At 36.2% G+C, this 14,861-nt stretch overlaps 3 protein-coding genes across 3 annotated transcripts; 1 reads left to right on the plus strand and 2 right to left on the minus strand.

Annotated features, from left to right (window-relative positions):
* The first annotated feature begins 1,369 nt into the window (after positions 1-1,369).
* On the plus strand, positions 1,370-1,948 carry LOC101297258 (ankyrin repeat-containing protein At3g12360-like). The gene has a single exon (XM_004301284.1). The coding sequence runs from the start codon at positions 1,370-1,372 to the stop codon at positions 1,946-1,948; it is 579 nt and encodes a 192-aa protein (XP_004301332.1).
* A 2,123-nt stretch (positions 1,949-4,071) lies between these two features.
* LOC101302838 (thylakoid lumenal 29 kDa protein, chloroplastic-like) lies at positions 4,072-8,991 on the minus strand. Its single transcript, XM_004299625.1, has 11 exons — positions 8,727-8,991; positions 8,446-8,544; positions 8,166-8,250; positions 8,044-8,078; positions 7,862-7,927; positions 7,030-7,070; positions 6,403-6,533; positions 6,050-6,156; positions 4,852-4,989; positions 4,553-4,687; positions 4,072-4,182 (listed from the first exon to the last, which is right to left on the minus strand). Exons 1-11 carry the CDS (start codon positions 8,820-8,822, stop codon positions 4,072-4,074), a joined length of 1,044 nt encoding a protein of 347 aa, XP_004299673.1. The 5' UTR covers positions 8,823-8,991.
* Positions 8,992-9,150: 159 nt separating this feature from the next.
* LOC101303126 (uncharacterized protein At1g04910-like) lies at positions 9,151-14,450 on the minus strand. Its single transcript, XM_004299626.1, has 12 exons — positions 14,084-14,450; positions 13,516-13,593; positions 13,271-13,364; positions 13,122-13,189; positions 12,455-12,543; positions 12,166-12,346; positions 11,937-12,065; positions 11,715-11,848; positions 11,420-11,633; positions 10,095-10,279; positions 9,900-9,995; positions 9,151-9,711 (listed from the first exon to the last, which is right to left on the minus strand). Exons 1-12 carry the CDS (start codon positions 14,240-14,242, stop codon positions 9,570-9,572), a joined length of 1,569 nt encoding a protein of 522 aa, XP_004299674.1. The 5' UTR covers positions 14,243-14,450; the 3' UTR covers positions 9,151-9,569.
* Between the last annotated feature and the right edge of the window lie 411 nt (positions 14,451-14,861).

Here is a 14,861-nt window from a genome sequence, read left to right on the forward strand (position 1 = left end):
GGACTTTAGCCGACGACATTATTTCGTCGGCTAAAGTCTTGACTTTAGCCGACGACTTATACGTGTGTCGTCGGCTAAAGTCACCACAGACGAGCTTTTCCCGACGAAATCTTAGCCGACGAATTAAGCTGACAGGGCGACGAAAAATTTTCGTCGGCTAAAGTGCTTGTCCTGGTAGTGAGCCTTATATACGGAATCAGTGAAGAGGATAAGAGATCTATTAGATTAGCTATGATAAAGTATCCAGAGAATATATTACATTTGGCAGGGAAATTATCTCCACTCTCAAGTTTCAATCATATTCGCGGTGCAGCTTTGCAAATGCAACGAGAACTACAGTGGTTTAAGGTCAGTATCTCTAAAAGCAAGTGTTTATACATATTAATATATTTAGAAACTAATTATCCAACCAACTCTAAATTGCCATTATAAACTCTTACATCGACAGTACTAATTATTGATGTACTTTAAAGAATAAAACATCAGCCTTGAATATACATTTCCATATCCTGTTCAAAAAAAGAAAAAAAAGAATATACACTTCTATATATTTGGTTTAAATGATTAAACATTAAAAATTAGCACACTATATTTCTAAATTTAACCAATATGGTTGATGTTCAACGAAATTACAATTAACGATACCTTTTACATCTATCACATAGAGCCATTATCAAAATAATTTAAGCAGTGGCTTAACCAGAAACTCTTTACAGGGGGGTCAGATTTTAGATAACTTTTCATATACACAGAAAATCCTAGATAATGATTTATTTGGCATAATGGTCATCCTAGAGCTATTAATGGGGATGGTCCACAAAAAAAATTCAACAACCAAGAAAAAAGGGCATGAGATTTATAGTAAATTTGGAGCTTTGGACACTGTATAACTTAGTCCCAGAATCCTACTTTTTTAAGGGTAGTCCCAAAATGTTTATGATGCATAGAAACAATTTAAGCTAATGCATGCCTTAATTGGATTAACCATGCAAAGTAAGAAGTAAATTATTTAATGGTTTAGACGTACTTTAAAACATTTAATGGTTTATGTCCAGTATCATTTGGTCTTGTGACATAGCCTCCCCTTAGCAAGTGGAAGGTTGTGAGTTTAACTCACGAAGTTGTAATATTTGAGTATTGTTTACCTATTCCGAAAAAAAAAAAAAAAAAACTTGATAGTTTATATTAAATATGGACATGGTTAAGTTGTATATATGTCTCTTCTTTTACAAAACTTATTACACTATAATAAAGGTCACTAACGGATGTCGGTACTGTAAATTAAACTACAATATATATTTAGTTGTTTCAACAATATTGTAACCTCCCAAAATTAATGTAGGAGGTAGAGGATATTGTACCACTGAATATGCGTGAAGTTCCAAATTCAGATGGTATGACACCACATGAACTGTTTACCAAGAATCATGAGACACTAAAAAAGGAGGCAGAAGATTCGATGAAAGGAACAGCAAGTTCTTGTACTGTTGTTGGCGCTCTTATAGTTACCATGATGTTTGCTGCAGCATTTACAGTTCCTGGTGGAAACAATGGCAATACAGGTGCCCCGATGTTTATAACTAAGAAGTTGTTTATGGTGTTCATAATTTCAGATACTCTATCACTCGTTTCTTCAACAACTTCAGTCATAATATTTTTAGGAATCCTCACGTCACGTTATGCAGAAGATGATTTTCCTAAGAATTTGCCGACAAGGATGATGATAGGTCTTTCCACCCTTTTCATCTCAATTGGCACCATGATGATTGCCTTTTCTTCTGCCCTCATCATCATGCTCGATAAAGAATACTCATGGGCCGTTATTCCTAGCATTTTTGCTGCTAGTATTCCAGTTGCCTCATTTATATGGTTGCAATTTTCACTCCTTATTGATGTAATATGTTATTTTGGATCCTATGTAAGTGCTTATGAATTTCTGATCATTTAAGTTTGCATTCTGTTTGGCAATAAAAATATAGATGAACTGGATTCCAAGATGGGGATGTACCACCACAAATTGTGTATGGACGGCTTTAATAAGTGTGTTAGTGTGTTGTGTTGTGTTGTGTATTAAGGATGGAAGTAGATTGATGAAGGTGAGATGTACAAGAGAAATTTTGACAAATGATCAACCTTTTGTCTTCAAAATGATTTTTGACCTTCATTTAAAAAACAGTTGAAAAATAACCATTTGGTGTGGTGAAATGACATATAACCCTACCTCTCCTTCAGTTCTTCCTTCTCCGGTGCGGCCTCATCGATCATCAACTTCTCACTTGATCACCATCCTCAATGCAGCCCCATTTTTTCAATTTCACAGTCCCCCAATTTCATTTCAATCCCGATTTTTCAATTTCAAAACCTCCAATTTCAATCCAATCTTCCTTAGCAACTCCAGTTCCCAAGTTGCAGTATCTAGATACAAAAACAGTTGCACGATTAGCTGTGAATTATGTTCAAGTATTCCTATAACCACTGATGTTACTAATTCCTGCCTTTGCAAATCTTTTGTCTCCTGTGGATATATAGATACATAATAGCTTTTTGTGCCCATACAGTTTGATCAAGCAGTTTCTATACAGTTTGATATATAGAAACTTTTTTGACACTTATTCAAAACATGGATGCTGTAACCTTTAAATACTTCTGCTTTTAGGTTCGTCCCATCAAATCATCATACTAGTGACAATAGTTGAGCATAATTAAAGGGCATCAAGAGTGAATGCTGAACCATTCAAAAAATAAAAAGAAAAGTGAATGTTGAAGCTAACATTCTCTTACGAGGCCTTGGATTATTTATTTAATTATTATTTTGTCCAAAGCTTTTAGAGCACCCTCCAGTCCAATGATTTATACAACAATACTGTACTATATTCAATGTAGCACCCATGAAAGGCTGCTACTGCATGTACGTACTCAATTACATTGAATGAAATAGGCAATCCCTCCATGCCGTGACCTCAATCATGAAAGTAATGGAATCAGAGAAACTGTAAACGACATTGGGATCGGAAACCCCTGTATAGGAGTGTGGGGCATGTTTGAACTGAGTGCACTAGTCATTAGAGGAGGAAGAAGAAGACATGTCGTGTCTTCAAGGCCTTGGTGAGTTTCAAATTGACTCGCTGGACTTGGAATTGGGGTATGAGTTGGAGAATGTGTGGTGGAACTACTCAATGCGAATGAAACTGGGGTTGAGATTGAAAATGAAATTGGGGGGTTGTGAAATTGAAAAAATGGGGTGGCGCCGAGGATAATGGTCAAGTTGAGGAGTTGATGATCATGAGGCCGTACGGGAGAGGAGGAAAGATTGAATGAATTGAGGTGGGGTTATATGTCATTTTACCATACCAAAATGTTATTTTTCAATTGTTTTTTAAATGTAGGTTGAAAATCATTTTAAAGACTAAAAGGGAGTCATAGATGTATTTAAATAAGGAAGTCAAGGATTAGATAAGTATTGATAAACATAATAAATTTGGTCTTTATTCAAAAAATAAATAAATTTGGCCTTAATAATTTCAAGAAATTACCTTTTACTACCAAATCTTGGATCCCCATATCTGAGCTTTAATAAGACTATCTCTGAACAGTGGCCTCTGCAATGGACTGTTTCACCTTGGTTGTTATTTTTAATCCTGCTTCAAAGGGTTCGAGTCTATTAAACTATTGAGCTATAAACTGCTTCAGAATATTGATGTACTTTTGATTGTTAGGGATCTAGTGGTCACTACGTGTTTAGTAGTTCATAGAGAGTAATTCTTGTTGTCGGCCCTGATGGGTGGTTATTCTTTGTAATGTTCGTTGAGCAATAAATGAGTTGACATCTCGATTTAAAAAAAATAATAAAATAAAATACATACATTGCCAATTACATATATTTGGCTCAACCCCATACTGCCATACATTGCCAATTACTCATATATTCCTCAAATATCGTTTCCATCCAGGAAGAGTACCCTTTAGTGAGTTTCCATAACTTTTGTAAGTGTAGGCTAAACAAAAATCTCATGTAAAATTGTTGAAGAATCAAGGAGCTTGTACTTCTGCTATAAGTATTGGATGCTCTCTTTATAGTTTGAGTTTGCTAAAATCAACCTTTTTGACTGGATAGGTATACGCCTCGTAGTTGATTTGTTGGCCCAAACCACTTAACTTAGTGAGCGTAGTTATCAAATCAACCTGAGAGAATCAATTTCCACCAAACAATGAGAACTAAGATGTTAACAATAGATGCAGATATGTCCTATTTCCTAGTATATTTTCAGAAGTAACAAGAATTTTCAGATAGGGAAAAGGAGAAATTTATTTAGACATTCGACATTTGGTGCAATAAATATACAATTAATTTAGATAGTCGAACATGTTATCTTTTACTTTTGGACTCGGTTAACATTGATTAGGTAAATCCTTAGTTTGAATGTATTACTACGTATGGTAGTCTGGCAGTGAGAGGACATTACTCTTATCAATCAACATAGGTGAATTCACAACAATACCGTGTCACTACATTTTACTTGGCTGTGGGATAGAAAATTACAATGGCACTGACCTCATAGTCTGTTTCTGACACTGTTTCTCGGCTGCGCTGATACTTCTGAACCCACGGCAGAACTTCTGGATCAGTGGCTAATAAAGTTTCTGTGGCTATCTGATCAGGACCCAAGAATGCAGACATAACAGCTAGCTGGAGCATCAGAAACAGAGACGTTAGGTTTAGCATTGCTTCTTTGCACCATTATATCTTATGAATAGGTTTCTGTGGACTTGATATCTGTTTGTATTTGCAGTTCAGGGTTAAACATGCTGAAGAACTAAAATGCATATGCAGCTAAATAATCAACGTAGAACCTGGCGGGGGCCAAAGCCAACGGCAGAAAACTTGTCTTTCATTTCTTGAACACTTGCTTTGTCCCACTGGGGAACCCTTCCCTCTGGATCTGGCTCTTGGGTATCTGTCCTTCCAAAATTCCTCTCAAATAAGCCCCACTGTTGGCACAAGAATGGTTGTAATTATATGCCTTACCCATAATACGAAAAATAATTATGGATATGCAGAAGCATCTTTTGAGCTTAGGAAACAACTATGCGGTCTATGCCTACATCAAGAAACTTCCCTATGCCATGCGGTAAGCAGTGAAAATGATCATTTCCACAGTTGCATATTTGATACATCAAACAAGTGTACAACCTCTCACTTCCAATATCATTACTGGTTCTTTTGTAAATATTAATGCATTGAGAACCAATATGCATAAATAGTTGTGAAATCAATCCCTATGGGACTTGAGAATACCAAATCAATCCTATGAGATTTGGCTCATCAATGAGTGGCTAGTCCATTGACCAGATCAGTAACTGAAAACCAGAACATGGCTTACTGATAAATAAGGCATGACAATGTACCATTTTAGAATTTGATTCTGTAAAAATAAAATAAAAGACAACCTATGCCTGTGAGATTATCTACTGATAGAAACATAGGACATCACATATGAAATAACTTGAAAGATATTCAAGTGCCAAGATGAGACACCAAAGAGAAGTACTTCACTATCTTGGACTCTATACACCAATTTGTCAAAACAAGACATGTAGAGCAGTTATAAACTTATAATGATTACAAAACTTTCACTGATGATAAGTGATTTCAGATCAAATAGGTAATGAAAATTCCTATGTTAAATTTACAACATTAAGAGTATAACCAATCATGGGTGAAATTGAAATCATTTTCAAGGGTAGAAATGCAAATTGTTGGTTCACACGCCACAAAACCAGGTTCTTAAATCCACTTGAAGAGTTACACACAGAGAATTGGAATGTAAATCTGGAGTCATCTCTCGCCAAACTAAGGCATGTGAGAATCATTCTCCACACAATTTCAAGAAACTAAGAGTAGAACAAGAATTTACTTTAAGAATCAAGAATATAGATCAACCACAATTTACTTTTGCCATGTGAAGCGCCAAGTATAATTATAAACAAATGGTAACAATCTAATGACACTTGTAATATCAGTGTGGAAAAACATATTTTGTGAACAAACCTGACCATTTGAACCATATGCAGTGTATAACAAACTGCCCTTCTCAACGTTTCCTCCGCATTTGCGAATTGCAGCAGCTAGAAAGGTTTGCTTAATGGCACTTTGTGCTGCATAGAATGAAGGAAACCAAATTAAGGCCACCTGCTTCCTTACCCCGATCCATCCAAGTGATCCAACCACATGCACAACCCCACAATGTGTTCATCTTCATGCCTAAACGTAGGGTAAATAGGTGATTTAACAACCTATAAGGTATCTACCCTCGTACCAATTTAACAAACAAACAGTCCCAGCTATGTCAATCTCACATGAATGATGTATGGTTCAAAATTTGTGATTTTTAAAATGGATACCTGCATATTGGATCAAATCAGAATAGGAGATGGGCCCTCCTTTGGAATTCAAATCAATTTCCTTCTTTGCTTCCTCCACTAAATTCAAAGCACCAACAAGTCCCTTATTTTCAGGTCTGCTGATCTCTGAGCTTCATGCCAGAAAAAATGGACAAGAAATGGAGCTTAGCTTTTGCACAACTGGAACAAGATTGCACAGAAAGAAAAGAGGATAAAACAGCCAGAAACGGAAACTAATATGCACTGATTTAGTGCAGGTTCACAATTCAACCCTTTTCCTTTCAGTTGGCATAACTAGCTCTAAACACCAAAATGGACATCCAGACTGAACTAAAGGAACGGTGGATAGATAAGGGAGAGGATGGCAGGATGCAATACACAAACAGGAATAAGGACTCTTGTATAGATGCAAAAACAAGTAATGGATTCTTTTTATAAGAAAATCATAGTACAAACATACCAAAAGGTTTTTGTCTTTCAAAAGAGTACAAGATTTTTATTATTCTTTCATATTCATGTACCAGAATTCTCTCAAAAAATTAAAAAAATGGAAACGAAGTAGGGGCAGTTTGGATGCAAGATTACTCATCTTACAATTTAATGACAAATCGAATGCATAACAGTTACCTGAATCGGATAGATCCATTTGGACCCCCAGATTTCGAAGCCTGAAAAACACAATAATAAGAAAGTAAGTATTTTCTTTCCTCCCTGTGCATTTGTGTAAGAGAAATTTTATTCACACACTCTCATTTACTTAATACACATCACATGTATTTGTAAAATTTTAAATTCCTTCTATACCCTCTCTTCTTCCAAAAGAACAATAAAACAAAAAACAACATTCTCCTTCCTCTTCATTCACCAACACCTGCAAACCTATTCATCAAATCTCACGTTTATTCTTATCCATCTGCATAAATAATAACTTAGCAAAACCCACTTCTGTCAACATATCAAAATATTTTGATTGAAAATTCCTCCTGAATTAGACCAAATATAGATTCTTCATATGATCATCTTCACAACTATTAATAAATTTAATGAGCACATGGACCTATTTTAATCTCTCTCTCTCTCTCTCCCTCACAATGCACGTGCATTCTCATTATTTCTTCATGATCTATTTATAAGATCACAAACCAAGTCATGTTATGATATTTTATTTATAAGAAAGGAGAAGGAATTGTATAGAGAGAGAGAGAGAGAGCCCAGCTCCGTGCAGTGAGAGGGAAAAACAAGAGCAAGAGATGAGGGTAATTTTTTGGAAGGAAAAAGATGAGGGTGTAATAGGAAGAATATAGGAAAAATGGCGAAAAAAATAAAGATGTGTGTATCTAGAAATTAGAGATGTGTGAATAAAATTAATCTTTGTGTAATCACTATATATAACTAGACAAAAAAATATATATATACAATGATGTTCACAGTAATCACATGGCAAAGCTTTTTGCCTGACCTTATCATAAGTCATAATATCATTCAATGCCAAAGTGAGTAAGGATGGGATAACATCTGGATTTTCCTGAATTGGAAAGAAGAAAGACAAGATAAATGGGACCACATACAGAACATGTATGACGAATCATATTTAATTGATTGTGAATGTGATCTGAAAGGACGGGATACCATTACTGTTACCTTTATAGCCTTGTATAATGTATCCTTGATACTTGCTGTTTAGTAATCAATATAAATCTGGATCAGCAGCAGACAGATGATTCCAGTCAAGCAACGAGAATAAAACCATTCTAAAATCTTACTTTGAAAATCAGACCGCTGCCTGCGTTGTATCAAATCAGCAGCCTCAGCCATTTCACCAAATGTTCCTGAGCTTCTCACTAATTCCTAAGATAATATTACAACTGCAGAAACTCATCATCAATTCACTCTAATATACAGAAATCATCACGTACGTTGCCATCAATTTCACAAATTTATATCTTTTAAACTCTCAAATCAATCACATTTCTCCTGAGCCCATAATGCCAAGACTGAATCATACTCAACACAGATAATAATGAGGAGAAAATATGCTCTTACCAAGCCAACAGTGGCACCAAAGCATGTGAGAATGCTCCTCCGCTTAAACCTGTCCTCATTATCAGCATCAGCTTCAATTTTACTGCAACGAACTGTAGCCTGAAATTCCATGTTCAGGAAGCTATAATCACTATCTATGTAAACAATGCCAAACATTTCGATTCACACTTCAACCCAAAGCTCTTCTGTCATTTGACAGCAACCCTTTTCTCAAAAGGCACATAGAAACACAAATCATAATTCTGATTTCTAATAAGCTACACATAGGTAAAAGAACTTACAGCAAGAGTAGGATATCTTGGGGCAGAGGTAACAGAAGCACTGGCGGGGACAATTGGAAGCAGGTTAGGAACGGTTGAGAGGAAAGACACAGCCATTATCTTTCTGTGTCTACGAAAATTTGAGAAGCTGTCTACAGTCTACTTCAAATGTGGAGACCGGAGACTGCCAAAATGGAAAGGATATCAGAATGGGGCCCTTCTCATGGATTTATGGTTTCTATGTGGTTTATGATATTTGCTATCCTATCTTTTATGCCGACTAGGATCTGGATGACAGCAGACAAAACCAGCTACAAACGAAGAGAGCTCATGATGGGCTTGTACTGAGGCTCATGATAAATTGGCAATAGGTTTATGACCAAGGTCCTCCATATTGAAATCACACCATTTAAAACAGCTAACGAAAGAGAAGGACGTACACAGTCACAGAAGAACAATCATATTCTATTCATTTGCATCTAATGACTATAAATACATGGAGTGCAAAGTTATTTTGTAATCATTTCCTAAACAAAGTAAACAGTAACCCAATGAATCACTTCATCAAATTTTGAAAGTTGAGACCAGGCCAACTTCGCCAAGCGCAGCCAAAGATGCCTTGGTCTCGCTATCTCTGGCAATTAACTCCCTGGCATGGCACTTGTCACCCTTGTGTTTTGTCTTCAACACTATTGATATACCAACCCAGCTATACCTAAACTCCGGATATACATATACATCCGCCTCCCTATGCCTACCATAATACTAGCTTGTAGAGTTACATTAATAAATTGGAATGAATGATATGTCACCACCCAGCAGCACCGAAACTTTTTTGAACCGCTTTGCGAATATCTGAGACCATTACTCAGTTGCTTGCATCGGCAATTCCTTCTTACACAAACAATCCGGTAAAGCGTTAACATAGAATGGTTCTTCTGATCGGAACCTTTCTGTGCCCTTGGTTCCTGTAATTGGACCTTTTCTCTTCCGTGGAGACCCCTGCCTGCACATAACCAACATCACCAACAAAGTCAAATTTAGAAACATGTGCACACTGATCATGTAATAGATTTGAGAACAGCAAGTTGTTATCTGTGAGTGTCCTTTAAAGTCCACAAAATGAGAAACACAGGCTAAAGCGATGCTGGTTGAACTTCAGAGGTTTTGCCGCTTTTGCGAGAGAATACATACCGTCTCCTGTGCAATTCAATTACTCGATTTGATAAATTTTTGCCTTCTTTCAGGGTTCCCTGCTCAAGTTTGTCAATCAAACGAACAAGAGCTTTTCTGATGAAATAAGAGAAGCATAAAAACAGATTCAGTTTGAATCATTTTATGGCCAGATAATGTTATATTGGAGTCTACTCAGAAAATAAGTGTCCTTGCCTGTCAGGAGAAATCGTCTTCCTGTGTCCAAGAAAGCGACGGTGACCTTCAACTGCCCTCGCCATGTTTCCGGAGTATGAAGGAATAAATACATCACTTTCAACTGAAACAATGTAGTCAAGTGCAGCCATCTGAGATGCATGATCGTTGAAAGGTTCAAGCTCCTCAACAGATGCCAATGTTTCCTAAAAGAAAGTATCAAGAATTTGAAGAATAAAGGATCAGCGCGACATAATAATCCATATATGGATTTCAGCACCCCCACCCAATCTCCCATAAAATCAAATTAGATAGATAGAGATGGAAATATAAAGGAGTTTTTTCCACATAGTGATGTATATTTATGTAGACTTCCTCCTCAAATCATGCAAAGACATCACATGAACTTCTCACATTCTCTCACTTGAAAAATACTGTGATTCTACTAAACTCACTTTCTTCATCTGTTACTCTCACCACTGATTCTATAGTTCGCTTAATTGCCTCCTAGTAACAGATGAATGACTAGCATAACACAAAGCAACAAATCAATTAAGTGTATGCTTAAGCTCAGCAACACTGTAACACTACAGGCACAGTTTCTCTTTCAGGAATGTGGTTCTTGTAGGAACTCTATATTTTGACACCCAAAAGAAATTTTCACACATATATGACTAGAGGCTTATAATGTCATCCTCATCCATTGGGGGAATTAACCAGTAACCAATTGTTAACCAAGAACTACCCTTTATGTGATTTTCTATGTCTGAAAGAAATTGAATAGTTATGCACAACTCAATGGATAAGTCATCTTATCTTGTAATAGACATGTTATCAGCAGGTTCCTATAAAAATGTTTCAAAAAATACTAATGTTAAATTCCTCGGAAGCTCTATAGATCAAATTCTACTAAATCCTACTTCCATTAAGTCATATGTTCTTGTTTCAATGATGTTTTTAAAAGAATCTTTATTCTGTCGCCAGCTTTAGAAGATCTGTACAGCCAGATCAGTGAAAGGCACACGATCCTACTCCGCAGGAGGATGCATGTGAACAAGAAAAGATAAATACTGCCATCATTTAAAAGAGTAATCATGTTTCTGGCCCAATTTTAGATTAATCAGTCTGTACAGCCTCCAAATCATAGCAGTCTGATGGTAATCTAAATTCTATATATAATCACTAGATTCTATATCTAATCACTCTCATGTAGAAAGGTCACATGTTAATGTTCACCTCAAAGGCCAAACATGAACATTCCCAAATCCCCTTTATATTCCATTTGGAGCTCAGTGGATTTAATGAAATGAATAAATCAAACATGATGTAGGTCATACAAATCATACCTTATTCATTAGTATCGGAAAACGGGATCGTAGTTCTGCCATATGAGATTCGCCCCCATATATCTTTCCAGCCGCAAGGTATATCGGGGTGTTCGATGGATACGCAAGGGCGGTGAGAAATATTCCAACCTCCTTTGGAGTTAAGGGGCAATATCCTTTGGATCTCTGTTCTATGGGATTTATTTCCTTTTCTTTCCAGTATGGTGTGTTCTCTCTACAAATTCGAACAAATATGTCACGCATCACATATGCCAAGGACTATTCACAAATTCACAATCATGTAAACACTTTGTACCGAATGATTCGTAGTTCATCAGCTTCAGCTGATGATAAATCCTGCGTGCATCCACTAAAAGCAAGCATGTCCTCCTCAAACCGTAAATGCAGGGCTATGTAAGGACCATAGGACCTCATCCGATCGACTAACAACTGCAACATTAATGAAACAAAAGAAACATATGATGGTTATCCAAAAGTGAACTCCACGTAATCTTAGCATCTAGATTTGAGTATTTACTTTTCCCATTGCTTCAATTTGAGGTGCAAAACGTAGAGCTTCATAACAAGCACGGCAGCGAAGCTTCTGAATATCTAGAGGTAGGTTGTTATTTGCTAAACGAGAATCAGACTTTGCAGCTCGAATAACCTTCGAAAAGAATAACATTTCTCAGAATATGATTTCATAAATTCAAAAAACACTTTACAGAAAGAAAAAAAAAATTACCACTGTATTCCAGAAATCTCACTTCATATTCTTCCCACATGCTAGCTATCTCATCTTGGTAATAATCCATACCAGACCAGCTTCTAAAATGTTTAACAGCTCTGGTACCCGTCGCCAGTTCCTTAGGAAGCTTTTTTATTATTTTGACATCATTAGATAGAGCATTGATAAAATGGTCTTCATCGAAAACATCTGAAAAGTTGCTGTGCACCAAACCAGATGTAAAAAATTATAGCATCGATGACATAAAATATCAAACTGTGGAAGAAAATAAAAATGAGTACGAAATAGACAAAAAAATAAAATGCTACCTGGAGTCTTTCCAAAATGACCGTTTATCAAGTTCCGGAATTACAAGAGTGGCATTTATGATACGGGCTACAGCTACCATGTCACATATCTGCAATTTAAGGAGGACAGTTTTGAGATCCATGTAACCATCAGAAGTTCATCAACTAGTAGTACAACGTTCATATGTTGACAAAACAGTTTATTGGTCTAGTTGACAAACACCAATCATCTAGGCATTCAGTATGTGCAAGAAACAGAAATACAAACATATTTTTATTCTGAATCTAGTTTGAAATTAAGACCACAACTCCTAGAAATCTAGCAATCAACCAACTGGAGCACATATTTGCAGTTAGAAGGAAGAAAAGAAATGCATACACACTCTCATACACCAAAAAAACAAAGAACAAAAATGGAAAACTTTCTACAGTCATCTAAATTGGAAGATTATACTATTATGAACTTATGATCAAGCATTCAATCACAAGGAAAGTGCATTGCAAGGAATTTTGTTTATCAAGCTCTCTTTCCTCCCCAGTCACCAACGAGAAAAGCACTATAAGAAAAAAAATTTAACTTTAAAATCAAAATCTAGAAAGCACAGAGACTCAACAAAAAATATATCATATGGTAATCAATCAGCATAAATTACACAAAGTGAGCCATTAGAAAAGGAGTGTTACAGACCCCAGCACGCATCTGGTTCAGCCCACCATTCGTATGTACTAGAAGGTATCCCCGGGACTCTGTAGGAGCTGTATAAGCAACAGTAAAGATGAAATCAGGAAGATTAAGGATATCTCATAGCTAAAAGTGAAACTATATCATTTACTTACATGTATAATTGGTACTTGGCTCTACACATGGCACAAAATCGCGATTTGGCGGAGGCTTCCATAGTGTATCCAAAGTTCTTCTTGAACTATCTAACTGTCAAGTCTAAAGGAGTCAAAACATGACAGATACATAACTTAAGCGTATGTAAATCTCTAAGTCTCTGCCCGAACTAAAGAAATTTCTTACATACTAGCAATCAAATGGAGTAATCATGAATCATATAAGTACAGGAACAAAAGACAACCTTGTGAGAAGGGAGAGGCGCTTTCCACAGATGGGGCGGAGCGAGCTCCTGAGTCCAGCTCTGCTCAGTTGTCAACTTCTGGTATATTAAAAACCATGTTAGCATCACAATCAGCAAAAACATACAATATACTCAACAATTCAGATCAAACAACAAAATATTTTCCAAAAACAATATGAAAAACACAAAAAGGTGCTTCTTTTCTTTTAATGAAAGTAAAACTCTTGGAAGAAACTTCCTGAATGGGAAGTCAATTGTAGTCAATGACTGTCAATCTCAAACAAACCCAACAAAGCAACAACTACTCACAGATTGAGTCAAAGATCCAAAACCAAAATGCACAACCTTTCTCTAATTAACAACCCCAAATTCTTAGTACAACCCAAAATGGTGGTGATGAAAACCCAAATCCCATTGAATTGAACAAAAGGGTATGCAGAAAATCCATAAAGATAGAGACTTTACAACAGTTGGCACCCATTACACCAAGAATACTAAATTTAATGATCTGGGCTTTCAGTTTGTGTGAAGAAAAAACAAACAAAAGAGAAAGAGCGGAGAAAATCACCGTGGGGAGCTTGAAGGGGTCAGAGAAGTTAGGGACCTTGGAGGAAGGGAAAATGGGGACGTGGACAGAGAAGAGAGCCACAAGAGCTATTACGCATATGGCGCACGTTAGCAGCTTCCTCAGTGCCGCCAATGCTATTATCAGCTTCTTCTTCTGCATCTGGGTGTGTGTTTGTCTCTAAGAATCAGTAGCCATCACCAAAACGAAAATTCCCAACAGAGAATGAGGGTTGGGGTAGGAGACAGTGCTTATTGGTTTCTGGGTTTTGTGGGTTTTTTCAAGCTCTTGTGTTTTTTTTTTTTTTTGGCGAATATTTAAGCTCTTGTGTTTGGATGATGCTTCTGCTGCTGCTTCTTCTTTGGGTTTTGAGGTTTTGCCGCTTTTGCTTTTAGAGTTTTAGGTGGTTTGGTCTGTCTATTAGTAATGGCAAGCGGCAGAGATAGCATTCGATTATTTAAACAATAAAATCCAAAAAGAACAAAAATATACATATTGTCAATTCCATTTTTTCTTTTCCATTCTTTTCATCTTTTAGTTTTGTATGCTGTTTTTAGAAAAATTTACCACATTTTCTTGGGACTTTTAGTTTACAACGTATTTTTGACAATCAGTTACAACGTATTTGGATAATACCTTTGGATAAGAACATATATTTACTTTCTATGGTGTTTAGTTTTTAAATTCTTATTGCAGCTGGTCAAGAAAATTAAAATGGTCAAGATTCATGTCAAGTACGTCATAAAAAATTTAAAAAAATTAAAAAAACATTACAAAATTA

This window comes from Fragaria vesca, linkage group LG5 (assembly GCF_000184155.1).
Source record: "Fragaria vesca subsp. vesca linkage group LG5, FraVesHawaii_1.0, whole genome shotgun sequence".
Taxonomy (NCBI): Eukaryota; Viridiplantae; Streptophyta; class Magnoliopsida; order Rosales; family Rosaceae; genus Fragaria; species Fragaria vesca.